The sequence below is a fragment of the Lynx canadensis genome, chromosome E2, assembly GCF_007474595.2.
Source record: "Lynx canadensis isolate LIC74 chromosome E2, mLynCan4.pri.v2, whole genome shotgun sequence".
NCBI classification, from domain to species: domain Eukaryota; kingdom Metazoa; phylum Chordata; class Mammalia; order Carnivora; family Felidae; genus Lynx; species Lynx canadensis.
Genome location: NC_044317.1, coordinates 49,104,476 through 49,131,499, shown reverse-complemented (window position 1 = coordinate 49,131,499; position 27,024 = coordinate 49,104,476). Strand labels below are relative to the sequence as shown.

Genomic DNA, 27,024 nt, shown 5'->3' with positions numbered 1-27,024 from the left:
TGGGTGGAAGCACTCTAGGCTCCGTGTGTGGATCTGGTTTGAATGCATGCTTTGTGTCTTATGTAGGTCCTTGACGCACTCTCTCTTGGCCTCGGGCATAACCCTGGAGAGATCGGAGATTTTGTTCGCGTGTGTGTGTGTGTGTGTGTGCGCGCGCGCGCGCGCGCATGGTTGTGAGGGTAGCAGGGAAGAGCGTAACCGCAGGAACTGGTGGAGAGGATCCCGCTGAGGTAGGCTCCAGACTCCCTAAGAAAATCGACTCGGGTTTGCGCCCTCTCGATTTCTAAGGCTTCGGTTTGGGCGGTGACTGCATTGTCCAATGAGAATGGCGAATTTCTTCTAGGGGCCAATCCCGGAGGCCGCTCCTGTTGCCAGGCGCCCAGAAAGCAAGGAGTGAACGTCACCGGGAGGAGGGGCTAGAGAGTGGTGAGGCCGGGGAGAGGCGGGGCTTAGAGGAAAGCCAGTTGCTAGGGGACTAAGCGCCTCGTTCCCGAGAGGCGCGACTGGGCTTGCGCAGTATTTACGCGAGCGCCGGCGCGCCGCGGTTTGAAAGGCCCGAGCCCTGTGCGCTTGCGCACTTTAGCCCGCGCAGGGAGCACCCCCTCTTCGCTTCCCCCCAAACTCGGACTTCTTTCATCCTTCGCGCCTGGCGAAGCCCAAGACGTTGACATGCCGGAGATCCGTCTCCGCCATGTGGTGTCCTGCAGTAGCCAGGACTCGGTGAGGAACCGACATGGGGGGAGGCTGGAAGACGTAAGGGAATCCCTGCGGGGGCACTGCGAGAACTTTGGGAGTGTAAAAGGGAACTTCACGGAAGTCCACGGCAGGTCAAGGGGAAATTCCAGGAGGCTATAAGGGAACTCTGGCAGAGGTGTGGAATGGGGGAACTTGCGGAGAGGACAGGAGGAAGTGGGGAGCTTCCAGGGGAAAATGTTATACGGGACTCAAGCAGAGTGTGGTGGGATTAACGGGGAATTTTAAATCTGGGGGATAGCAGAGGGCTCTGGAGAACTGGGGACCGAGCTCTCATCCCTGTACCCTTACTTTCCTTTTTCTACTCTTCTCTGCAGACCCACTGTGCAGAAAACCTTCTCAAGGCGGACACTTACCGAAAATGGCGGGCAGCCAAGGCAGGCGAGAAGACCATCTCTGTGGTGCTCCAGGTGATCCTGCCCTCCCCCTGTCTCCTTCCTAGTAGGAGTCTGGAGACTCAGGGTCCAGACACTGCTCTTCAGTCAACTGGCAGTGGGTTAAGCCTTCTGGACTTCAGCTTCCCTACCTGGAAAATGGGCAGTGTGATGGCTGTGCCCCTTAGCAGAGAACAAAGGTGGTCCAAGGACTAGGCCTAGGGTGACTATAGGAATCAGTGTGTGGCCTGGGTAGGTTGCTTCTGCTTTCTGAGCCTCAGTTTCCTCACCTGGAACAGAGTGAATCGTTTTCATGTATCTTGCCTTCTGAAGTCCTTGGGCTCCAGGTTGCAAGGTGTTCTGGAAGGTCATGTAAGCCAATCAACCCCATTTTAGAGATGGGAAAACTGAAGCACAGAGAGGGGAGAAGTGAAATGGCCGGTCTAAGCACCATTTCTGGAATGCTTGCCAGGTTCTTCTGAGTGCTTTTGTACGTGCTCTCACCCAACCTTCAGCCCAGGCTCTGAAGTTGGAGGGAGGCTCAGAGGAAAAAGGGTGGTTTGACCCCAGGTGGTGACAGAATTCTAAACGGGCTAGTGGAAGGAGAGAGCTGAGTGTGTTTGAAGCATCTGCTCTGTGCTGGATCCTGGGCTGGGTGTTTTACCTGCGTGATCTCACAGGGGCCGTTAGCACCATCAATAAATAGCTTGCTAAGACTCGAACCCAAGTGGGCACTCTGAGCCACCTTGTCACACTTGCTATGTGTTCATACGCTGGCTTTCTTGATTTTGCCCATATTCCTTCTGAATGGAGGGGTGGGGAGGGATGTTGGGGAGCAAGGCTTTCATGATTGTGTTGGACATATTCTCAGTCTCTCTCTTGCCCAGTGGTTCCAAAAAAGTTTTGGGTCACAGACCCTTTTAAGAATTAGAGACAAGCTGAGGATTCTCTTCCCAGGAAAAGTAAGACTCTAAGACTTCCTGATTTTAGTTGAAACATCTAAGTGTCTAACATAGTAATAATAATAATGAGAGCTAATATTTATTCCAACATTACAACTGCCAGTTACTGTTCTGAACTCCACACATGGCTTAAGTCATTGAATCCATAAAAACCCCATGACCTAGAGTCTGTTATTACCTCCATTTTACAGATGAGGAAACTGAGGCCCAGGGAGGTTATGCCACTGGCCTAGAGCCAATGCTTTAAACTGAGAGAGGTACAGGTTGCTCACGATCTAGTCTTGGGATCTGGGTTCAAGTCCCCAGCTCTCCCTCTTACTCATTCTGTGACCTCAGGCAAATGTTTGCCTTTCTCTGAACATCTTTTCTCATCTGTCCATTGGGAATAATGAGATCTAAGCCCAGGGTTATTGTGAAAACTCGGTGACATAATGTCTGCACAAGTGCTCCATCAACATGTAGATGTTTGTGTAAAGGGAGGGATTCCTGTTTTTATTACTGGGTGACGATTCTGCTGGGCCCTCTGAGGATCAGGTGACCCCAGGAGAATCACATTCCAGTCTATACCCCAGTTGCAGTGGGAGCAGAGAGACCAGAGGCAGAAGAGACACGACGTGGGGAGGGGCCAGAGCAGAGCACAGGATTCTCTGGTCCAGGAGACAGGGAGGTATTGCAGCTGTCACCGAAATGGGAAACCCAGAGAAGGGGCAGCTTGGGAACCTGTAGGTGGAATGTCTGGTGTGCTGTGACTTTGGGACATCCAAGGGGAGGTACTCAGGAGACACTTAGGAATCGGAACTGAACCCGGAGACAGAGGTGTGGAAGTTGTCAGCACAGGGGCAGGACCTATAGACTCAGGAGTGAATGGATTCTTTTTTTTTTTTAAGTTTATTTTGAGAGAGAGGGAGCGGGGGAGGGGCCGAGAGAGAATCCCAAGCCGGCTCCGCACGGTCAGCATTGGGCTGCCACTGGCAGTGTGGAGCCCGACACAGGGCTCAATCTCACAAAACCGTGAGATCATGACCCGAGCTGAAATTAAGAGTCAGATGCCCAATCGACTGAGCCACCCAGGCGCCCCAGGAGTGAATGGATTCTTATGTTCATTCATTCATTGAGTAATTTTTTATGAAGCACCTCCTATAGGCCAAGCACTGTTTTAGGTCCTGGGGACAGGACAGGACACAAATATGTCAGTCCTGTGGAGCTGTCATGTTAGTAGGAAAAGTGACCTAACTTTTCTAACATGTCAGATGGTGGAAGAAAATTCACCCATCAAGAGGAACGGAGAATGCTGCAGCTGGGAGAGGAGGCAGTGGCAGGAGGTTTTTATTTTAACAGGGATCCAGGAGGGCCTCCCTGAGAGGGTGACATTGAGCAGAGTGAGCTGTAAATATCCAGGGAGGAAACACAGACTGTGAGGCGGCCTGGCGCCTGGCGTGCCGGAGGAGCCGCAGGGGGACTGGTGTGGGTGCAGTGGATTTGGCCTGGTGGGGGAGGGGGCAGGTGGGACATGAGCTAATGGGGTGGGGGTGGAGGGCCCCCAACACACCCAAGGCCTGAAAGCCACTGTTAAGTACTTCAGCTTTTACTCTGGACGAGACAACCACTGAAGGGCTCTGAGCAGAGGAGGAGCAGAGTCGGACTTAGGTTCCCACAGAACCCTGGTGTCCGTGTTGAGAATTAAAGCACGGGGGGCGAGTACAGGAGCAAGCTGCACAGCACCAGCCACGTTAGAGACACTTCGGGAAATCTGACCACATTCGGCGACTGCCAGGATGCAGGGCGACTCCAGATTCACGGTAACTTTGGGTCTTTTCAAGCAAGTGAAAAAGGCAGAACTTTCTGGACACCGATGCCCGTAGACTGATCTGTGGCACGTTCTTCTCCCCTGTTTTTTTTCCTCCAAACAATATGATGCAACATCTGGATATTGCCACACAGGGTTCAACCCTCTGCTTGTGACGGCCACACACACCTTTTTTGTTTGCGGCAGCTGAAGGAGGCTCCGTGGATAACTTGCTCCCGGGAGGGGAGTTCCAACTTCTTGGCTAACCGCTCCTGGGCCGGAGGGGATGGCTGGGACCAGGTCCAGATTGCTCCGGTGCCCCATTGACATGCGCTCTTTGAGAGAAATGGTCAACAGGGGCGCCTGGGGCTCAACAGGGGCGCCGGTTAAGTGTCAGACTTCGCTCAGGTCATGATCTCACGGTTTTTGCGAGTTCGAGCCCCGCGTCAGGCTCTGTGCTGACGGCTCAGAGACTGGAGCCTGCTTTGGAGTCTGTGTCTCCCTCTCTCTCCCCCCCTCCCCCGACTCACACTCTGTCTCTCTCTCTCTCTCTGTCAAAAATAAATAAACATTAAAACAAAACCAGAGAGATGCTCAACAACAGGGTGGCACACGTTTGGATTTTGTTGCTCAGTGGTTTTCCAACCACTCAGTTGGCCCCCATGGTGTTTCAAATCGGTTCTTATTTGTGTAACGAGTACAGCAAAGCACACGGTTCAGTGAACCCTCACACGCGACAACCTAGGTGCTCCCCCCCACATGGGTAACAGAAAGTGCCCAACCCCCCATCGCCCCCTGCGCTCCTTCCTGTCACCACCCCCCACAGGGTAACCACCATCCCTGACTTTGAACCGCACAGATTCGTGTGGCCTGGTTTGGGATTTTACATAGATGGAAGCACGCAGTATAGACGTCTGTGTCTGGCTGCTGTCACTCAGCATCCTGTTTGTTACTTTGATCCCTGTGGGTGGGTGTAGCCGTGGATGGTTCGTCCTCATTTCTGTATGGTGCTCCATGGTTGGTGATAACCCTTGGACTTTATTTATTTCTTTTAAACATTTTTTTCATTTATTTATTTTTGAGAGACACAGACCAAGTGTGAGTGGGGAAGGGGCAGAGAGAGAGGGAGACACAGAAGCCGAAGCAGGCTCCAGGCTCTGAGCTGTCAGCACAGAGCCCGACCCGGGGCTCGAACTCACAAACCGCAAGATCACGACCTGAGGCGAAGTCGGACGCTTAACCACTGAGCCACCCAGGAGGCCCCGTCCGTTGCCCTTTTATTAGCTGAACTTTTTGAATGAGTATCATGTGTATACAGTGCGAAATTTAAAGGGCACAAAAGGGTTTACACCTCCCTCTCCTTGCTTCCACCCCCTCCCACTCTGTCCACCGGCAACCACTGTTAGGAGTTTCTCACGTGGCCCTCCTGGGTCACTGTGTACATACAAGCACATTAATATCCACCTCTTCCACCAAGTGCCTAGTATGGACACTATTATCCCCCATGCTTTCTTTCAAATGACAATGTATTTTGGAGACCTGCTGGCACTAGGCAAAGTTCTACCTTATTCCTTTAATTTTTTTTTTAATGTTTATTTTTGAGACAGAGAGAGAGAGAGCGTGAGCAGGGAAGGGGCAGAGAAAGAGGGAGACACAGAATCTGAAGCAGGCTCCAGGCTCTGAGCTGTCAGCCCAGAGCCCGACGTGGGGCTAGAACCCAGGAACCTAGGGATCATGACCTGAACCAAAGTCGGATGCTTAACCCATGGAGCCACCAGGTGCCTCTACCTTATTCCTTTAAATGGTGCATAACACTACCTTTCTTGGACATGGAACCTGTTTGTTTGATGTTTTGTTTTGTTTTGTTTTGTTTTGCGAGGGAACAGGGAGGGGCAGAGGGAGAGAGAGAGAATCTTAAGCAGGCCTCGTGCTCAACACAGAGGCCGACGCGGGGCTTGATCCCATGACCTGGGATCATGACCTGAGCTGAAATCAAGAGTCAGATGCTCAACCCGCTGAGCCACCCAGGTGCCCTGGAACATTTTTCTTTTTTTTCTTTTTTTTTTTAACACAGTGTCTCTCAGGAACTCTGTGAACCTTCCCAGCTGCATTTGTTTTACTGTCATGAGTTAGGTCTTCTTCCTGAGAAAGGTGCATATGAACCTGGCCGCAGAGGACAGACAGTTAATGCTTAAGCCCTTCTCCTAACCACTGACCCTTAACAGTCTTTTTTTTTTTTTGAGATAAAATCCACGTAACATGAAATTCACCATTTAATCATTTCCAGTGTACAGTTCAGTGGTTTTGGCATATTGACAGCGTCCTGCCATCACTGCCATTAATTCAGAACATTTTCAGTGCCCACAAGAAACCCCATAACCGTTCCATATTTACTCCCAATTCCCCTCTCTCCAAGCTGCCCCCAGCAACCGCTGGTCTACGTTTTGTCTCTGTAGATTTCCGGACATTTCACATAAATAGGATCACATGCTATGGCCTTTGTGTCCGGTTTCTTTCACTGAACCACGTTTTTGAGGTTCCTCCGTGTCGCGTGCATCATTACTCCCGTGTCTTTCTACAAGAACACTGTTCCATTACGTGGACATACCCTACAATGTCCATCCATTCAGAAATTGATGGACATTTGGGTTGTCTCCACGTGTAAACACTAGGGTCTGGAATTCTTTATCAAAAAGAAATACTGGGCGCCTGGGTGGCTCAGTCGGTTAAGCATCCGACTTCAGCTCAGGTCATGACCTCAAGGTTCGTGAGTTTGAGCCCCATCTGGGGCTCCGTACTGACAGCTCGGGGCCTGGAGCCAGCTTTGGTTTGTGTGTGTGTGTGTGTGTGTGTGTGTGTGTGTGTGTGTGTGTGTCTCTCTCTGCCCTTCCCCTTGTGCTCTGTCTCTCTCAAAAATAAATATTTTTAGAAAAAGAAGAAGACATACGGGGGAGTACGTGTGCATGTTTAAAGTAGAGGTAGTTGATGTATGCAACTAACATCATTCATTCAGGATATAGATAGGGGCTTGTGCTTTGTCGTGTGGGAGAGGTAAAGATGTTGAGTTTTTACCTCAAGGGTTAAAATAGGGGAGTTGAGAAGGAGTGTTGGTTTACAGTCAGGCAGGTGGGTTCCAAATTTCTCTCCTAGTCATTAGCTGCATGTGACGTGAGCTATTTATTTGACCTCTGACCTTTAGTTCCCCCATCTGTAAGACTGGGATAGTAACAGACCCTTCCTTCTAAGGTGGCTGTGAGGAGTGATGGCTGGCCCAGGGAGAGCTTAGCTAGCCGTGATAGACAGAATAATGGCCCCAGAAAGATTTCCCATCCTGATCCCTGGAACCCGTGAATATGTCACTGAACACGGCAAAGGGGACTTTATAGATCTGATCAAGTTAGGGATCTTGAGATGGTGAGATTGGCTTGGATTATTTGAGGGGCAAGGAGACCCAATATCATCACAAGGGGCCTTATAAGGGCAAGAGGGGGGCAGGAGAGCCAGAGAATGAGATGTAGAGATAGAAACAGAGGTCGGCGTGATGCTGTTGCTGGCTTCGAGGGTGGAGGAGGGGCCACAAGCTGAGGGATGCATGTGGCTTCTAGAAGCTGGAAATAAGGCAAGGAAACAGATTCTCCCGTAGAACCTTCAGAAGGAACGCAGCCCCGCTGACACCTGGATTTCAGCCCACGTAAGACCAAATTTCAGACTTCTGACCTCCAGATCTGTAAGAGGTATTGCTTTCTGCCAGTAAGTTTGTGGTAATTTGTTACAGCAGCAGCAGGAGACTGATACACCGAGCCCCTGGCACGCAGTGAGAATCTGAAAGTGTTGGCCATGATGACCCCTTTGTGACAGATGGGGACACTGAGGCAAATGCCTCACCAAAGCCACCTGGTCAGGAAGGGCAGAGCCCGAGTTACGATTCAGGGGGCATCTGTTCCTTCAGCAGGTGGTTAGTAGGGGCTTCCCGTCCATCTGTCCATCTGTCCACCCGGCGCGTACCGAGATAACAGTAGCAGCTGATATTTATGGAGCACTTGCTCTGTGGCAGGCACTGTTCAAGGGGCTTTGTGTATGTTCCTCACTGGAACCTTCACACGACTCTGAGTTAGAAGTTGCTACCGTCCCCATTTCACAGGTTAGGAAACGGAGGCACAAGGGGTGAAATGAAACTATTTGCTCCGGGCTCACACAGCACTAAGTAAGCAGAGCTGGGAAGGGCCAGACCCTGTCCTCTGTGTTCAGGACACAGTGGGGGGTGGCTTAGGTCTCGTGTCTGCCCTCATGGAGCTTGAAAGTCTGGTGGGGGGAAACAGATGGGCGACAAATGGAACTAAAAAGTGTAGTTACGTACATAATATTGAGTGGGGATACTGAAGAAAAATAAAGCAGGGTTAGGGGTAGAGCATAGCACCTGGTTAGGAGGTGAGGGGCCAGCCTACTTAGGTTGGCCTGAAGAGGTGACGTCTAAGCAGAGACCTGAATGATGGAAAGAGCCGGCCGTGGGAAGGTTTGAGGGGAGAGTGGTCTGGGCAGGGGGCATGGCAGGTGCAAAGGCCCCGTGGTGGGAAGGAGCTGGCCTCTTCTTGGCACAGAAGGAAGGCCCGCGTGGCCGGAGGAGAGCCACCCGGTGTGGCAGGAGGCTGAGAAGTCAGACTAGGACTTCCTGGGCAGCGCCACACACTGTCCCAGGACTCAGAGCTGGAAAGGCAAGAGGCCAGCTTGGCTCAGCCTTGGGAAGCCCCTTCCCGCAGCACCGCCTCTTTCTCCGACACACCTGTGATGTGGTGGAGGCTCACGTGTGGGACGCCAGCCAGCCAGCCTGCCTGGGCTCCAGGCCCCGCTCTGCCACTCGCCAGCTGTGTGACCTGGGGGGCGTTACGTAACCGCTTCCTGCCTCCGTTTGCTCACGTGTTAAATGGAGATAATAATAGCCCCTGCCTGGCAGAGCCGTTGTGAGGAGAGAAGACAGACACATGCGTGACGTGTCTGGTGCAACGTGAGCACTTAGATGTTTGCTGCCAGTGTTACTGTGGTTGTTATTCTGAGTCATCTGAGCCCCCTTCAGGAGGAGGGTTATTATGACGGCCCGCCCATCCCCCACAAAAGGAAACTGCCGCTCAGAGAGGTTGCGCGTCACCCAGGGTTGCACAGCTTAGAAACGGCAGGGCTGGATTTGCTCCCAGGCTTGCCTCCCCCAAGGCCAGGCTCCTTCCTCCCCTGTAGTGATGTCCCTATTTCTAGCAGTGTGTAGGTGAAGTCTGGGCGACCTCCTGACTGGGGGTGATAGAGCCGACACTAGAGCGTCAGACGATCCTGGGGTGGTGGCCTAGGTACCTTTGAGTGTTGTTAATAACTTGTCACTCTAGGAGCCAAATAAGAGAGCCCCAAACTGGAAAGAAGACTTGCCTCAGCCGTTCCTAACTGCCTTCCACCCCCACATGGCTTTGTGTGCTTTAACTGTCAGCGGGGAATAGCGGAACGTTTGCAGGAAGCCCTCCTACGGGTAGCTCTTTTCTTCTTTCAGCACATAATTAAATTGTCCAGCGTTGACTAATAATGCCTCCTGATTGACGAGGGTAGAGCGCCTACTACCTGCTGTGCAGTGTGGCCTTAGTCTTCATGTGTATGACCTTGGGTCTGGTGATTATCCCCATTTTACAGATGAGCAAACCGAGGCTCCAAGAGGTTGGTTATATGACAAGGTCGCATAGCTAGTGTGTGGCAGAGCTGGGATGCAAACCCAGGAGTCAGTGGTGAGCAAAACCACACTGGGCTCCTACCCTGAGGGAGCATCCACGGAGTCCTGTGTGACTGGGGGTAAGAGTGACACACGTGCCATTTGTGTGCATGATTAAAAAGAAAAAAATTTTAGGGGTGCCTGGGTGGCTCGGTCGGTTAAGCGTCCGGCTTCGGCCCAGGTCATGGCCTCGCAGTTCGTGAGTTCGAGCCCCGCGTTGGGCTCTGTGCTCACAGCTCGGAGCCTGGAGCCTGCTTCGGATTCTGTGTCTCCCTCTCTCTGCCCCTCCCCCACTTGAGCGCGCGCGCGCGCACACACACACACACACACACACACACACACACACATGCTCTCTCTCTCTCTCTCAAAGATAAACATTAAACATATTTTAAAAATAAAATAGAAATTGTTTAGTCTGAGAGAGAGAGGGAGCATGAGTGGGGGAGGGGCAGAGAGAGAATGGGAGAGAGAGAATCCCAAGCAGGCTCCACACTGCCAGCGCAGGGCCCGATGTGGGGCTCGAACTCACAAAACCATGACATCACGACCTGAGCCGAAGCCAAGAGTCGGACGTTTAATCCACTGAACCACCCAGGTGCCCTGTGCGTGTGACTATTCGAATGACGTTGTCACTCTGGCAGGTGCTACCAAGGAGGGCTCCGTGGTGGCACGTTATACACCGATCTGGCAGAGTCTGGAGGAGTTGGGGGAACAAGTATACGGGCTTACGCCTTCATTCAGTGAATATTTTCTGAACTCCAACCCTGGGCCATGCCCTGTGCCGCGTGTGGGGGACACGGTGGCCCCACTCACCCTGGCCTCCGCAGTGTCACAGAGTTGACATTGCAAGGAGCCCAGAGGGGGGTTGTCCCTCTCCCGAAGCGCCACAGTGAGCCCAGAGGCAGAGCAGGCACTGACGGCGGGCTCTCCCCCTCCCACAGCTGGAGAAGGAGGAACAGATACACAGCGTGGACATCGGCAACGACGGCTCGGCCTTCGTGGAGGTGCTGGTGGGCAGCTCGGCTGGAGGGGCTGGGGAGCAAGACTACGAGGTAAGCAGGGCCTTGAGATGGGCCCCACGCTGTTCCCTGCCCCCAAGCGCCCCCCCCCCCCACCCCGCGCCCAGGTGGAGATGAGTCACACTGCCCTCCGCCTCTGGAGGAGCAGACCCAGGTGATCCACTGCGCACCAGCACAGACACCCAAGTGCGCATCGGGGTGGTGTGAACAGCCAGAGGCGCTGGTTTGTTCTAAGAGGCCGTCGCTGCTTGAGAGCAGAACTGCTTTTCTCTGGTCCCAGAGGTTCTCACAGATGTCCTGGCAAATTGAGATTCCGTGCTGTTTGGGATGCCTCTGTTAGTCACTTTATACGCGCAAATGTTTACAAGGAGGAATGCCTTTTGCTCTATTACAAGTATTTTAAGAGTTGGCACGATCCTTTTGTTACTGGTTGAATTCATTAGCGCTGGGCTGGGGAGATCATAGTTAGCCAGCTGGCTAATTCACAGAATGTCTTGGGGTAGAAATAAACCTACTTGAAAAAGCAAGTTTATAATTGTAAGTAAACAAACCAGTTTTCTACAAGGTGAGGATTTTTCTTACAGTGACTAATGGTTTTTAATTGAAGTATATTTTGCATCCGATAAAATGAACAGATCTTTTTTTTTTAATGTTTATTTTTGAGAGAGAGAGAGAGAAGGAGAGCACACATGAGCGAGGGAGGAGCAGAGGGAGAGGGAGACACAGAATGAGAAGCGGACTCCAGGCTCTGAGCTGTCCACACAGAGTCCGACGCGGGGCTCGAACTCACAAACCGTGAGATCACAACCTGAGCTGAAGTTGGATGCTTAACCGACTGAGCCACCCAGGTGCCCCTAAAATGCACAGATCTTAATGTACAGGTTAATGAGTTTTGACAGCTGTGTACATCTGTGTAACTGGCCCCAAATGAGGACACAGGGCAACAACCCTGGAAGGTCCCTCACACCCCTTTGCATTCACTTCCCAAACCCACACCCTCACCAGCTCGGGCAGCCTCTGGTCTCTTCTCTGTCATGATGGGCTAGCTTTGCCTGTCCTAGAATTTCCTACAAATGGAATTTCACAGTTTATACTCTTTTCTCGTGGCTGGCCTTTTTCACTCATCGTCCCGTTTTTTGAGATTCTTCCCTATGGCATGTCAGCTAAGTAGTGTTCACCGTAGGCAGAGACCATGATTTATTCCTCCATTCTCTTGTTGATGGGCATCTGGGCTGTGGCCACTTTTTGATTATTATGAATAAAGCTGCCGTGAACATTTTCGTACAAGCCTCTGCATGGTGATCTCTTTAGGGTAAATACCCAAGAGTGGGATTGCGTGGTCTTAGGGTAGAGGTAGGTTTTAACCTTCTTAGATATCGCCAGTTTTCCAAAGTGGTTGTACCATTTTATATTCCCTTCAGCAGTAGATGAGAGAGTTCTAGTTCCTCCACATCCTTACCTATATTGATGTTGCCAGAGTTTTTAATTTGTTAAATTTCAGCCATTCATATGGCGGGTGGTGGTACTTTAATATGGATTTAATTTGTCTTTTCCTGGCAAGTAATGACATCGTATAACCCTTCGTGTACTTTTTAGCCCTTCATTTATCTCATTCTGTGTAGTGTCCATTCAAGTCTTTTGCTTGTTTTTTATTGGGCTGTCTTTTTGTCATGGATGTTAATGATGGGTTTGTTTATTTTTTTCCGTCTTTTTTTTTCAGATACGTATGTTGCAGATTCCCCCTTCTCATTATCTTTAAATTTCTTGTATTAAAGTATAATTAACATACAGTGTTATATTGGTTTCAGGTGTGCAGTGTAATGATTCAGCAATTCTATACATCGCTCAGTGCTCATCATGATCATTATCTAACAGTGCCTTTTGATGAGCAGAAGCTGATGAAGTCCAGTCGATCAAGGTTTTTTGTTCTTTTTTTTTTTTTTTTTCTTACTGCATAGTGCCTTTTGTGTCCTATAAAAAACATTCACCTGTCCCAAAGTAATGATGATAGTCCCTGTATTAATTTCTCATTGCTGCTACAACAAATGACCACAAACTCGGTGGCTTAAAACTGTAACACAGACTTACTGTCTCACAGTTCTAGACGTCAGAAGTCCAAAATCAGGTTCAGGGGGCTGAACTCTTGGTGTTAGCAGGATGGTTCCTTCTGAGGCTCTAGGGGAGAATCCATTTCCTTACCTACTACAGCTTCTAGAAGCCACATGCATATCTATTTCTTGGCTGTGGCCCCTTCCATCTTCAAAGGTAGCAACCACAAACTGTAATATGTTTCCATCCTCACTTTGACTCTGACTCTCCGGCCTTGCCCTTTATTTATTTTTTTTAATTTTTTTTTTTTAACGTTTATTTATTTATTTTTGAGAGAGGAAGAGAGAACACAAGCAGGGAGGGGCAGAGAGAGGGAGACACAGAATCTGAAGCAGGCTCCAGGCTCTGAGCTGTTAACATAGAGCCTGACGTGGGGCTCAAACCCACGAACTGACGTTGGGTGCTTAACCCCCTGAGCCACCCAGGTGCCCCTCTCCCTTTCTTATAAAGACCCTTGTGAAGACACTAGGCCCACCTGATAACCCAGGCTTATCTCACCATCTCAAGGTACTTAATCACATCTGCAGAGTCCCTTTTGCCATATTCACAGGTGTCAGAGATTAGCACATGGCCCTCTTTGGGGTGCTGTTATTCTGCCTACTGGCATCTTCTGTGTTTTTTTTCTAGAAGCTTTATAATTTTAGATTTTACGTTTATTTATTTGTTTGTTTTATTTTGAGAGAGAGATAAAGAGCTAGAGGGGAAGGGGCAGAGAGAAAGGGAGAGACAGAATCCCAGGCAGGCTCTGCACTATGAGTGCAGAGCCTGATGCAGGGCTCGAACTCATGAACCGTGAGCCGAAGTCAAGAGTTGGATGCTTAACCGATTAAGCCAGCCAGGGATTTTACATTTAGATCTCTGATCCATCTCAAATGAATTTTTTTATATTGTATGAAGTAGAGGACAAGGTCCTTTTTTCCTTTTTTTTTTTTTTTTTTTTTTATGTTTGTTGAAAATACTAAAAAAAAAAAAGATTTTCCAGGCACCCATCCTTGGGTCAGCCCATTCCCCTGTCTCTGGAGTGTACTGTCACTTTTTGCTAAAAAAAAAAAAAAAACAAAAACAAAAACAAAAAACTTTGCTGCTTTAACTCTAAAGAAAGGAGAAAAAAAAAAAAAAAGATTTTCCTGGGGCACCTGGCTGACTCTGTCAGTGGAGCATGTGACTCTTGATCTCAGTTGTGAGTTTGAGCCCCATGTTGGGTGTAGAGATTATTTAGAAATAAAATCTTTAGGGGCATCTGGGTGGTTTAGTCAGTTAAGCCTCGGACTTTTGATCTCAGCTCAGGTCACGATCTCACCATTTGGAGTCTGAGCCCCACGTCGGGCTCTGCACTGACAGCATGGAACCTGCTTGGGATTCTGTCTCTCCCTCTCTCTGCTTCTCCCTCCCTCTTTCACCCTCTGGCTCTCTCAAAATAAATGAACTCCAATAAATAAATAAAGTAAAATCTTTAAAAAAAGGATTTTTCTTTTCCTACCGAATTGTTTTGGCTCTTTTATTGAAAATTAATTGATCATAGATATGTAGGTTTATTTCTGTACTCTCTATTCTGTTTCATTGATATGTATGTTTATCTTTAGGTCAGTACCCCACTGTCTTCATGATAAATATTGAAATCAGATTGTGTTGGACTTCCAACTTTGGTTTTCAAGAGTCCCTTGATTATTCTAGATCTTTAACATTTATTTCCATGTACATTATTAAACCAGCTTGTCAGTAAGTGTATTTCTGACTTATAGAAAACTTACGAAAGTAGTACAAAGGATTCCCCTATAATCTTCACTCCGATTTCTCAAATGTTAACACATATGTACGTATTTTTTACTGAACTGAAAGTCATTTGCGCATGTTATTCCTGTTAACAACAGCGGATATTTCCTAAAAAGAGAGATATTCTCTTAACCTCAGTACATTTATTAACGGTAGGAAATTAATGTTGATCTAGTCCTCTGCCATCTGATCTCAGACCTTTTTCAGATTTTCTTCATTATCCCAGTAATGTTCTTAATAGCAGAAGAAAATTCAGGATCATGCATTGCATTGATTTGTCATGTCTGCTTGGTTTCGTTTCCCTAGGAGTGGTTCTTGTGACTTTCTTGGTATTTTATGCCGTTGACATTTTGGAAGAATAGAGGTCAGTGACTTTGTAAAATATCACTCATTGTACAGACTGTGTGACGTTTCCTCATGACGAAATTTAGGTCATACAGCTTTGGCCCGAACACCACAGAGGGGATGCTGCGCTCTCAGCGCGTCGGATCACAGAGCACACGCTGTTGAGCTGCTCTAACACTGATGGTGTTAACTTGGGTCATTTTATTAAGGACCAGGTTTGGCCACTGTGAAATTATTGTCTTGCCCTTTGGAAATGAATAAGTATCGTTTAGGGAAATACTTTGAGGCTGCATAAATACCTTGTTTCTGCACAAACGTGTAGTCACGAGTTTTCGCATCTGTTACTGGTTCTTGCCTAATTATTGCTGCTGTTTGAATTATATTCTAAAAAAAATTTTTTTTTAACATTTATTTATTTTTGAGACAGAGAGAGAGCATGAATGGGGGAGGGTCAGAGAGAGGGAGACACAGAATCTGAAACAGGCTCCAGGCTCCGAGCTGTCAGCACAGAGCCCGACGCGGGGCTCGAACTCACGGGCCGCGAGATCGTGACCTGAGCCGAAGTCGGCTGCTCAACCGACTGAGCCACCCAGGCGCCCCTGAATTATATTTTTTAAAAAAATGTCATTTCCCAGTTGTTGATAGTATAATAACAACACAGTTGATATTTGTGTATCGACCTTGTATCTTGTGACCTTGCTAAATTGAGTTACTAATTCTTGTAGGAGAATCCTATGGAATTTGTGTAGATCCTTGGGGATTTTTTTTTTTTTTTTTTAACAAAGATAGTGACACTGTATGTGAATAAAGATAGCTTTCTTTCTAACATTTATGCTTTTGTTTTTCCTTTTTCTCATTTTCTCACCCTGGCTAGTATCTCTAGTACAATGTCAAATAGAGCTGGTGAGGGCACACATCCTTGTGTTGCCCCTGATCGTACAGGGAAAGTGTTGAGTCTTTACCATGAAATATGATGTCCGCTGGAGATTTGGCTTACCCATGTCCATTGTCAAGTTGAGGACGTTCTTTTCCAGACCTGCTTTCATTAGAGCTTTTTCGTGAACATGTGTGGACTTTAATCAAGCGCTTTTTCTGATCTGTGAGGTACATTTTCACAAACGAAGGTGTCCTTTAGCAAACATTCTCGTTCTCAAGGTTATATTCAGTTGTAAAAAGGTAAACTGAAGCACGTTGAATTTTGGCCAGTTTATTTGAGCAAACCATGCAAATTGGGGGCCCAAACTAAAAATGATTAGGAGTGCTGTGTGGGCAGGCTAGGGCAGAGTTTTTTGTTGTTGTTGTTGTTGTTTATAATTAAGCTAGCTCCTGCTGCCACAACTTTTTTTTTAAATGTTTATTTATTTTTGAGAGACAGCAAGCAGGGGACGGGCAGAGCGAGAGGGAGACACAGAATCCGAAGCAGGCTCCGGGCTCTGAGCTGTCAGCACAGAGCCTGACACAGGGCTCGAACTCACAGACCACGAGATCATGACCTGAGCCAAAGTCGGACGCTTTACCGACTGAGCCACCCGGGTGCCCCAAGCAGAGGTTTTTGTAGAGAAGATGCCAAAGCAAACCGAAGAAATGACTTAACTGGCTGTAGCTTTAAACGATTGCCTCGTTTGGAAAAATCTAGTTACTTGGTAGCTGTTAGAATAGTTGTTGAATTTCATTCTCTCAGACTTGAGAAATTGAGTCCGCTGTTTATGATTCGTTGTGCATGCATTTAATTTTCTGACTCTGGCTTAGGTTTGGGTTTATTCACAGAGGCTCCCTCATCACTAGAGTCACCCAGTCTAAAACCCCCACTTGGTAACTGTTTTAACAAAGTCAGCAGTCCTTGGAACTATTAAGAAAAGTTCTCTGTTCTTCTTGGCATAGAGATTTGGATCAACATTCTATTTATAACGATGACAACTGAGGAAGTGTGTTTTTAGCTAAAATTCTATCGTATCTGTTTAGGTGAATGTCTATTATTCGCCCTCTATCTAGCAAGATGAAATGGCTACTCGGGGCTTTATCTTTTCAAAGTCTGAAAATGCCTATGCCCAAGAGTAACTCCTAACCAGGACTGAATTAAAGACTCCAGGACTTGTGATGTTTGGCTTCCACCCAGAGACCAAGTAGGGCTGGAAGAGTCAAGGAAGAAAAGGAAATTCAAGGGCAGAGCAGGGCTGGTCCACTTTGGTGTCTCCTGTCCAAATCAGGCGTGAGGCCCCGACTGTCCTAACCAATACCACTTTCTACAAAATCAGTATGTTCTTTTCTTCCCTCTCCAAATTCTCCAAGGGAGATACATAAGCTTTCGAGGTTAAAACAGTCTAGAGAATAAAGGTTTAACCCCAGAGCCTCAAACACAGTGTTGGATAATAAAACAGTCTGGACAGCTAGAGTTGTTTTCTCCTTACAGTGAATGGGAGGAGCCTGTATTGAGGAAAGGAACCTCCGAGTGCGGACCACAGCTGCCCACCACAGTCTACCTTGCCCCTTCACCGTAGTTACTCAATGGTAAATTCAGCTCCCCTGTCAGCTCATAATCGGGCCCTTTGCTAAACAAGTCAAGGCCAGGGAGATGGCTTTCCTTCTGTATAACCGGCCTTGTCTTTGTTGTTTCCTTTTCATAATCAGAGCTGAGCACAAAGAGACCGATAGATTCCATGCTTTCCTCAGCGAAAGGCTTTGTTTTCTGATTTCACAAATCTCACGGCATGTCCGTGAGAAGACACTAAGTAAAACAGAATATACCCACCTCAAGTTGGATCACTGTGTAAGAAAATTTATCGTTTCCTGAGGAGGGGAGTACAGCATTAGGCAGACCCACAGTTGATATGGCAGTCGGAGGTGGAGGGGGCTCGGTTGGCATCTGTTGTTTCTTTTGGACTTGCTGCGGGATTACAAAATGATTGCTGCTGCTCCATCCATCACGTAGTAGCACCCAAAGCAGGAAGTGGAGGAAGTAGAATGGCAGAAATTCAGTGGCTCTCTTCGTCCTGTTTCTCCGTGTTGAGGAAAGAAGATCTCTCCTAGCAGCCCCAGCACCCTTCCTCTTACCATCCCATTGGCCGACTGGGTCATGTGCCCGTCCCCAAGCAGCCATTGGCAGAGGGAATTGGATTGCTTGGACCAATCCTGGTTCACCCCTTAGTGTTGGGCACACAGCTCTCCCACTCTTTTCAAAACTGCCTGGACCGTTTGCTTCTCTTTTGTCCCTTCATCACGCTGTCATGATGGAGCTCCCTTTGTTTCTTTAAACTATTAAATATATTTTCTTTGTGGCGCCTGCGTGGCTCAGTTGGTTAAGCGTCTGACTCTTGGTTTCGGCTCAGGTCATGATCTCACAATCTCATGAGTTCAAACCCCATGTCCAGCTCTGTGCTGGCAGCACGGAGCCTGCTTGGGATTCTCTCTCTCCCTCTCTGCCCCTCCCCAACTCGCACTTGTCTCTGTCTCTCTCAAAATAAATAAACTTAAAAAAATTAAAAATGTATGTATATATACTTTCTTTTATATTGTGCGTCTGATCATTTCAGTGTATGCAGCCTTTGTGAGTCTGAGTCTGTACTTTGTGGTTTCTGTTGCTTGTTTCCACGTGCCTCACAGCAGTGTGTGTGTGTGTGTGTGTGTGTGTGTGTGTGTGTGTGACTGTCAACTTCTGTACTCTGAGAAGGCGTCTGTGGGAAATCTCTGAGGACTGGTTTGAAGTACATTCCTCCAACGAGGATTTGCCATGGTGTCAGGTGACCCTGTCTGTGTACGTGGGACCACTCAGAGCCTTCAGCTTGGGTTTTTCCATGCAGAGAGCTAATACGAATCTTTTACTCCAAATGCTCAAGAGCACAGACTTGTGCTTAGGAATCCTCCAGAGAAACTGTTCATCTTTTCTCTGCTGTCCTCTAGAACTAAGGCCTCCCACTGAGTCACTCCACAAGGCACATTTTCCCCTAATTTGTTCACGGAGGGTATTGCCCTTCGAGGTGACTCCTCTCTGTGTGATTTGGTGGTGGTAGCCTTCCTGGCTTGGAGCCCAGTCTCTGTCTTCTGTCCCCCTTCTGCCCCTGCCACCCATTAACATTAAATTCTCAGGGCGCCCGGGTGGCTCAGTTGAGTGTCGGACTTTTGATTTCAGCTCAGATCGTGATCTCACGGTTCGTGGAGCCGAGCCCCGTGTCGGGCTCTGCACTGACGGTGCGGAGCCTGCTTGGGATTCTCTCCCTCTGTCTCTGCCCCTTCCCGCTCTTGCTCACTCTCTCCCCAAATAAATAAACATTAAAAAAAAATTAAATTCCCTGGCACCCAGAGTCAGCACTCAATGCCACCCGCCCTATCAGTCAGGGTCCTGCCAAGAGACTGAGAGTCACCAGTTATTTTAACAGAGAATTTAACATAAAGAATTAGCAACTAGGTATTGGACCAGAGAGGCAGGAAGAGTAAGGTGTGGTGAGGTAATGCAGGGAGCAGCTACCTCCCCTAGGGCTGGGGGACCGGAAGGACAAGGTTGGAATTACTGAAACTTAGACGCTTAGAAGCTTCGAAGTGGGGTTCCTCAGAGCTGAAACTCGGACCCTGAGGGGCGGGCGCTGGAAACCCTAGGAGAGGCTGCGGGATGCCGGTTCTGCAGGTGTTAAGAAGCTGAAACCAGATTCATCTGCTGCCCTGGGGAGGGGCAGCTGCAGAAGCAGGAGCACGGAGGGGTGACACTCACGGGAGCTGCTAGAAGGAGGGAGCTCGTCCCTCCACCCACCTCCCTCCTCTTGCCTCTCAGCCTCTCTCTCTCTCTCTAGCTCCCCCTGTTGGCAGGGTCCTAGAAGGAGCGGCAGGAGAAGCAGAAATGTCCCCGAGCGAATCACTTAATAACTGGTGCAGCTCCCCTACCCCTTTGGATTCTGCTCTCTCCTTTTTTTAAATGTTTGTTTGTTTGTTTGTTTGTTTGTTTGTTTAGAGAGAGAGCGAGAGCCCAAGCAGGGGAAAGGCAGAGAGAGACAGAGACAGAGACAGAGACAGAGAGAGAGAGAGAGAGAGAGAGAACCCCACAAACCGTGAGATGGTGACCTGAGCCAAAATCAAGGGTTGAACGCTTAACTGACAGAGCCATCCAGGCGCCTCACTTCTCTCTCATTTCTGGCCGCTGATCATTCCTCTGCCTTTCCATTGACTCAGCCGTGCATTTCCAAAAGGTGTTTGAATATTAGGCCAGTCGTGATTATTCTGTGCTGGGGGTTCCTTAGGTGGTTTAGCTGGCTCTGTGGCCGGATATAGAAGACTCCGTGAAAGAATTTAGAGGAGGTTCATTCAGACTTGGCAGTGGAGGGCTCTCACTGGAGCCTGTGTCAGGGAGGAAGTGACTGGAGGCCCAGAAGCAAGGGAAGGGACAGACGTTGAGGTGCAGGCTGGATCTGGCCTCCCTAGCCCCTACTTGGGCCCCTGTTCTTTTTCCAGCCACTAGGAGGTGTCATTGAAATCAGTCAGCCCTAGTTCTCCTTCGATGTTCCTTCTTCCAGGTCCTGCTGGTCACTTCGTCTTTCATGTCCCCTTCTGAGAGCCGCAGTGGCTCAAACCCCAACCGCGTTCGCATTTTTGGGCCCGACAAGTTGGTCCGGGCAGCAGCTGAGAAGCGCTGGGACCGCGTCAAAATCGTTTGCAGCCAGCCCTACAGCAAGGTACCTGGGGTGGGAGCTGAGGGTGCAGGGTCCTCGGTCCTGGGCAAGGAGAGGGGCGAGGGGCCAACACTGAGTCCCAGAGGACTGAGCTGGGAGGACGGGGCATCTGGTGTCCCTGGGGGATTATGAGGCAGCTGGGTCCCGGAGGTTTCTGAAGTGGGTTTGCGATCCTTCTCCCAGGTGAGGCTTCATTTCCTAGAGGATGTCTGAGAAAGGCAGACTGCAGGACCTCAGGGGAGGAGAAGGGGGGCTGCTGACTTGTTAGAGGAGTAGTCTAATAGTTACCATCATGGGATCCGGGGTCTGACGCTGGGCCCACCACTTCTTAGCTGTGTGACCTTAGGCAAGTGACTTAACCTTTCTGGCCTCAGTTTCCTGATCCTAATAGGGTTGCTGTGGGTTAGGGATGCTAAGCTGTGCTACCAAAGAGACTCAAGTATATCATGACACCACACAGTAGAGGTAGACTTCTTACCCATGGACCTGTCTTTGGGAGTGTCTGTCCGGTCATCCAGGCTCCCCTAGCCGGTAGAGCGGGAAAGAGCCTGGAGCAGTTCTGTGCTCCCGAAGTGGTGCACAGTGCTCCCTCCCATTCTGTAGTCAGGAATTTGAGCATGTGGGAGAGGATTCGCTTGGACACCGGCAGCCTTTGTCACTCGCTTTGAGGCTGACGGAGCTGATGCACGTAAAGGGCTTGTCGCCGCACCTGGCCCAGAGTTAGGGCTCACTGCCAGCTTGATGCTGTATTGTCGCCATTGTCCTCTGGGCACCTCCCTAGACATGTGTGTCCATAGGAGGGAAAGAGCCAGAAGGGGGTTTCCCCAAGGGGCTCTGCCTTGGCCGCACTTCTTGACTCCCACCCTCCTTTCCTAGGACTCCCCCTATGGCCTGAGTTTTATACGGTTTCACAGCCCCCCAGACAAAGAGGAGGTGGAGGCCTCACCCCAGGTAAGCTCTCCCCACCACCTCCCGGAGCCCTCTCCCTACCTCTTCACCCCCACCTGCCAACAGCCACTCACCGTACTGACCTTGTGAGACCTTAGAAGGTGACCAAGCTTGGCCAGTTCCGCGTGAAGGAGGAGGATGAGGGTGCTAACTCCCTGAGACCCGGGGCCCTCTTCTTCAGCCGGATCAATAAGACATCCCCCGGTGAGTGCGGAAACGTGAGTCCCCATTGAGTCCAGGGTTGGAACCTGGACTTGGGTCTGAGGGAGGAGGAGGCTAGAGGCTCCCAGGTCTGAGGGAGGAGGGGGCTGGGGGCCTGGATCACTACCGCGTTACGAGAACAACGCTCTGCCCCATGGGTAGGAGGTGAAGGGTCTTAGGGCCCAGCCCCCTCACCCTGGATCCACTTTCTCCCTCTGTAGCCACAGCCACCGACCCAGCAGGACCCAGCTACGCAGCTGCTACGCTGCAGGCCTCTAGTGCCGCCTCTTCGGCCTCTCCAGTCTCCAGGGCAGTGGGCGGCGCCTCCAAGGTGAGATTATCAGACCCTGGTGGGGTGGAGAAGGAGGGGAGAAGCCACAGGCCTCGTCTCATCCCAACCCCTCAGCCTCAGGAGGCCCCCAAAGGGAAGAGAAAATTGGATTTGAACCAAGAAGAAAAGAAGATGCCCGGCAAAGCATCAGCCCAGCCCTCACCACCTGCCCTCAAGAGACCCAAATGTGAGCCCTGGATTCCTTGTTGTCACAGGGGCCTGTGTTCCTGCCTCCTGGGAGAGGAGGGCTGGGGGCCTGGAATCCTGGGGTCTGTGGGAGGAGGGGCCGGGGCCCCTGGGTCTGAGGGAGGAGGGGCTGGGGTTTAGTCCCAGCAGTACTAAGTGAATCTACTCTTTGGCTTCCCCAGTGCCAGCTCCCACCCGTACCCCAGCCAGCAGCACCCCAGTCCCTGCTTCAGCACGAGGCACAGTGCCAGGGAAGACCCGAGAAGCCACGGAGCCCAGGGGGCCCCGAGCTGGCCCGCAGGAGCTGGGGAAGATCCTTCAAGGTGTGGTGGTGGTGCTGAGTGGCTTCCAGAACCCCTTCCGCTCAGAGCTCCGGGACAAGGCCCTGGAGCTGGGGGCCAAGTATCGGCCAGACTGGACTCCAGACAGCACCCACCTCATGTAGGCCGGCGCCCTCCTCCCCGCCGCGCTCCCCGCCACCCCTCTGTCTCCTCCATCTTACTTTCTGTTTCTTCCTGTCTGCCCGTCTCTGCCTGTGTCTCTTCCGTTCTCTGTATCTTCTGCCTCTTTTCTGATTCCTACATCTGTCCCTTGGTCTCCTAATGTCTTTTTCTGTTTCTCTCATGGCCTTCTCTTTCTCTTTTATTCATGTCTTTCTTCCCCTCTGTCCCCGACCCTCTTTCCCGTTTGCCCCTCAGACCACACCTGGCTGACCGCACCTTCCTTCTTCCCCCACCAGCTGTGCCTTTGCCAACACCCCCAAGTACAGCCAGGTCCTAGGCCTTGGAGGCCGCATCGTGCGGAAAGAGTGGGTGCTGGACTGTCACCGAATGCGGCGGCGGCTGCCCTCCCGGAGGTGAGGCCTCGCTGGATTCATGGCTACATACACGCATGTGCGCGCACACACCATTCCTGCCCCGCATCCCGTGGCCCGTGCCGGGCAGAGCTGGGGATCTGGAAGGAAATCAGACTGGGGCCTCCGTACGTGGAGAACACAGGGTGGGCTCGCCCAGCGTCAGCAGGCTTCTGAGAGGAGGGGTGGGGGCTGCGAGGCTGCCGAGGAGAGAGGACTCGCCTGGCGTCCCTGAGGCTCCGTGAAGTCTGCTTCGGGAGCATGAGAAGCATGGCAGGCTGGAGAAACAGCATTCAAAAGGCTCTTGTGCCTGGCACGTAGGAAATGCCGCGTGAGCAGGAGCTGTTAGGGTCCAGCTAGGGGAGCCCCTTTCCTGGAGTGTCAGCCACGTAAGGAACCGTGAACGTGGCCTCAAGGTCTTTGAAACAGGTTCAGCGGGGCCCTTCCAAAGGTGGAAGGTGAGGCATCCCGAGTGCTTCACAAATGCCAGTCCCCGTGGCTTCCTGAGCACCCCTCCGCGAGACAGGATGTGCTGTTTATCTGAGGCCTGATTCCTCCCCTAGGTACCTCATGGCAGGGCCAAGCTCCAGCAGTGAGGATGAAGGGGGCTCTCACAGCGGCAGCAGTGGGGATGAAGCCCCCAAGCTCCCCCAAAAGGTCCTATGCCCCCTGTCTTGGTGGGGGAGGTGCGGTGGGAGGAGGACGTGGGTCTGTGGTGGTACCCCAGACTCTCCACTCCTGCCTTCTGTGAGAACACACGCTCACGCCCGTGCTGTCCCCTCCCTCCTCAGCGCCCTCAGACCAAAACCAAGCCCCCTCAGGCAGCAGGACCCAGCTCACCCCAGAGACCCACAACCCCAGAAGAGACCAAACCAGCCTCAACAGGGCCTCGGGAAGATACTGACACTGAGGGGGAACAGTCAGGTCAGAGCCTGAGAGGGGAGGGCCCTGGACTCCTGGGTCTAGGGAGGAGAAGGGGCTGGGGGCCTGGACTTCTGGGTCTGAAGGAGAATAAAGCTGGAAACCCAGATTCCTATATCTAAGGAAGGTGGGGCTGGATCCCAGACAGTGGATCTGGGGGAGAGGAGGCTGAGGGTCCCAGGTAACTGGATCTGGAGGGCCCTTGAGCTTGGGGGTTGGCATGCCTGCATCTGTGTTTGGGCAAAAGACTGGAAGGGAGGATTACCAAGCACGTGCCTTGCATTGACTAAGCTTCCACCTGCAGAAGAACTGGGCAATGGGGCAGAAGATTCTGGGGATACTGAGGATGAGCTGAGAAGGTAAGGCAGGGCTGGGGGTCAGGGTGGCCCCAGGCTCGGGTGGAGGTGATCTGATCTGCACGCTCTTCCCCCACCCCTGTTGGCTCTCTCAGGGTGGCCGAGCAGAGGGAGCAAAAGCAGCCCCCTGACCAGGGGGAGAATGGCGAGGACCCGTATGCAGGATCCACAGATGAGAACACAGACAATGAGGGTCCCCCAGAGTCTCCCGACCTGCCAGTTCCGGAGCTCCCAGGTAGGAAATCCCTCCGTGCCTCCCGAAGTGGGATTGGTCTTTCTCACTTCTCCGCCAGCCCTGGGATCGCTGCTGTACCCCCTGCTCCTCGTGACTTGTGACTTGCCCCCCCACCTCCTTCCCCCGCAGTTCCTGCCTCTGCTACCTTCTTGTTGCCTTGGGCCTGTTCCCTTCTGCTTGGCATCCTCCCACGACTTCTCTCTCGGTTCCCCCTCCTGACTTCCTGCTGTGACCACCTCCATCATAGCCCAGGGCTTTCCACCCAAGTGCGAACGGCACCTCCCTCACCTGCCCCCCGGGTTCGGTTCTGTTGGTGTGGGATGTCACCCAGGCACACAGACGATGTGGGCACCGATCTCTGTTGGGACCCGGGTGGTGTTGGCATTGCTGTTTGTCACCCCAACATGAATGCAGGGGACGCAGGCTGGGGGGCAAGGGTCAGAGCCTCGGCCAGTGGAGAATGGAGGGAGAAGATGGGCAGCCAGCGCCTGAACAGAGGTGAGGGTCGGTGGCCACTGGAAGAGGCCGTTTCCACCCGGTTCCTTGTGGGTGATGGGCACGTAAGCGCTTTGATCCTCCATGGCCCCAGAAGTGGCATCAGCAAATTGATGGTCTGGAAAGCCCTACTAAAATGGAACAAAGGAAAGAGGCATCCAGAAGGTCAGAGCCAGAGAAGGCACTGGCTGAAAAGGGGCGAGGCAGCCAAGGTGAAGAAGTGACAGGCTACAAAGCTTTTAACCGCACGGAGCTAGCTAAGTGCCACCTGCCCATCTGGGATTTACCTCATGTAAGAAACACATTGCAGTAATAGTAATTCGTAATTACTATTACAGTAATAGTAATAGTAATTCTTTCACCATTAAAGAAAAAAAAAAAAAGCTCCAGAAAGGTTTTGATGGGCCTGCCCAACTGGGAACCGTCTGTGAGCGACATCTCTGCCAGGGTGTTCACAAACACCCCTCTCCGTCCACTCCACTGGCCTTCCAGTCCTGCCTCCAAGTGTTCTGCGGCTCCTGGCTGGTGCTTTGAAACTCCAGTGGCCTCACACTTGGCTCTCCCACCATCTCCCCTGCAGACTTCTTCCAGGGCAAACACTTCTTCCTGTATGGGGAGTTCCCTGGGGACGAGCGGCGGAAGCTCAGCCGATATGTCACAGCCTTCAATGGGTCAGTCTCCAGGGGGTGGGGGCAAGGGTAGGGAGGAGGGGTTGTGGGAAGGAAAGCGATCGGGCCCGTGGAGGAGGTGAAGGGCTGCAGGGTGGGCACAGGCCCTGCTCGCTCTGCTGGGCATCCCTGGATAGATAGCTTCCCCTCCCATCCCCTTCTCTAAAATGAGGCTCCCCCGACCTGCCTTCTGAAAGGATTAGCAACATTGGGAGGCCTCGGTTTTAGGGCTGTGGCAAGGTTGGCACGTGGGAGAACGGAAGGGGGTGCCCAGGTAGCCCTTGGGAGATGTAGGTGAGGAGGGAGGGAGGATGGCCTTGGAGAACAGTTGGGGGCTAAGATGTCAAGAGAGGGGACACCAATCCTCTGCTTCTCTCCTTCTCCCGCCAGGGAACTTGAAGACTATATGAGCGACCGGGTCCAGTTTGTGATCACAGCACAGGAGTGGGACCCCAGTTTTGAGGAGGTGAGTTCCAGCAGGGCAGGGAAAGGGCCACCCAACCCGCCCTTGTGTCCCCTCCGTCCCCTCCTCACTCACATGTTCCCATGTGCACCCCACTCCACCCTGCAGGCCCTGATGGACAACCCCTCCTTGGTGTTTGTCCGCCCCCGATGGATCTACAGTTGCAACGAGAAGCAGAAGTTACTTCCCCACCAGCTTTATGGGGTGGTGCCCCAGGCCTAAAGTATGAGCCTGCGTGTGTGTGCACGCGTGTACTCAGGCGCGCACACACCCATGTGCGCACACACACAAGATGAGCTTAATAAAGGTGACCTGTTTGGAACAGCTGGCCCTCTGTCTTACTTGGAAGTCTCCCAGAGGCTCCCAGCTTTCTGTCTTATGTTTGGTTTCTCCTTCCCTCTGAGGGCCAGGTGTCTCGGCCACCTTGAGACTCCTGTCCTGGGGTCCTGGAGAGAACGAGTAGCTCTCCATCAGGGGGTTGGTCGGGAAGAAGCTCTTTGTTACTTCTCCCTGGCCGTTTACCCCTATGGTGGCAGAGAATTGAAGTTCTGAACCTCTGAGCCCATTCCTGGGTCTTGTTTGTCCCTCGTGGGTCCTGGGCTGGAGGCCTGGGTGCTCATGAGGTATGCCTTTCTCAGCCGTCTCAGCCCCCCTGGGCCAGGGACATCTCCCGTTCTCAGGGCTTTCAGAAGTGGCCGTATAACTGTCACCAGGATGTTTTACATTACCTCATTTGGGAAGTAAAATAGGGGAAGGGGCATTTTAATCAACCCACCCAAATCCTGGACCCCCTTCAAGCCTGCACCACATTTAAGTTGGGGACTGAGAGTGTGTTAGAGAATCTGGGCG

At 51.2% G+C, this 27,024-nt stretch overlaps 1 protein-coding gene across 4 annotated transcripts; it reads left to right on the top strand.

Annotated features, from left to right (window-relative positions):
• Positions 1 to 544: 544 nt before the first annotated feature.
• On the top strand, positions 545 to 26,499 carry XRCC1 (X-ray repair cross complementing 1). 4 transcript variants are annotated; one of them, XM_030298684.1, is made up of 17 exons: positions 546 to 720; positions 1,071 to 1,163; positions 10,560 to 10,670; positions 20,363 to 20,521; positions 21,395 to 21,469; positions 21,565 to 21,670; positions 21,889 to 21,998; positions 22,074 to 22,185; positions 22,367 to 22,625; positions 22,924 to 23,040; positions 23,601 to 23,694; positions 23,829 to 23,961; positions 24,263 to 24,317; positions 24,410 to 24,549; positions 25,625 to 25,715; positions 26,103 to 26,178; positions 26,284 to 26,499. In XM_030298684.1, exons 1-17 carry the CDS (start codon positions 670 to 672, stop codon positions 26,395 to 26,397), a joined length of 1,896 nt encoding a protein of 631 aa, XP_030154544.1. In that variant the 5' UTR covers positions 546 to 669; the 3' UTR covers positions 26,398 to 26,499. The 4 variants fall into 4 exon arrangements, with proteins under 4 accessions (XP_030154543.1, XP_030154544.1, XP_030154545.1 ...); XM_030298683.1 differs by having other exon boundaries at positions 545 to 720; positions 21,889 to 22,185; XM_030298685.1 differs by lacking the exons at positions 546 to 720; positions 1,071 to 1,163; positions 10,560 to 10,670 and adding an exon at positions 12,481 to 12,555 and having other exon boundaries at positions 21,889 to 22,185.
• The last annotated feature ends 525 nt before the right edge of the window (positions 26,500 to 27,024 follow it).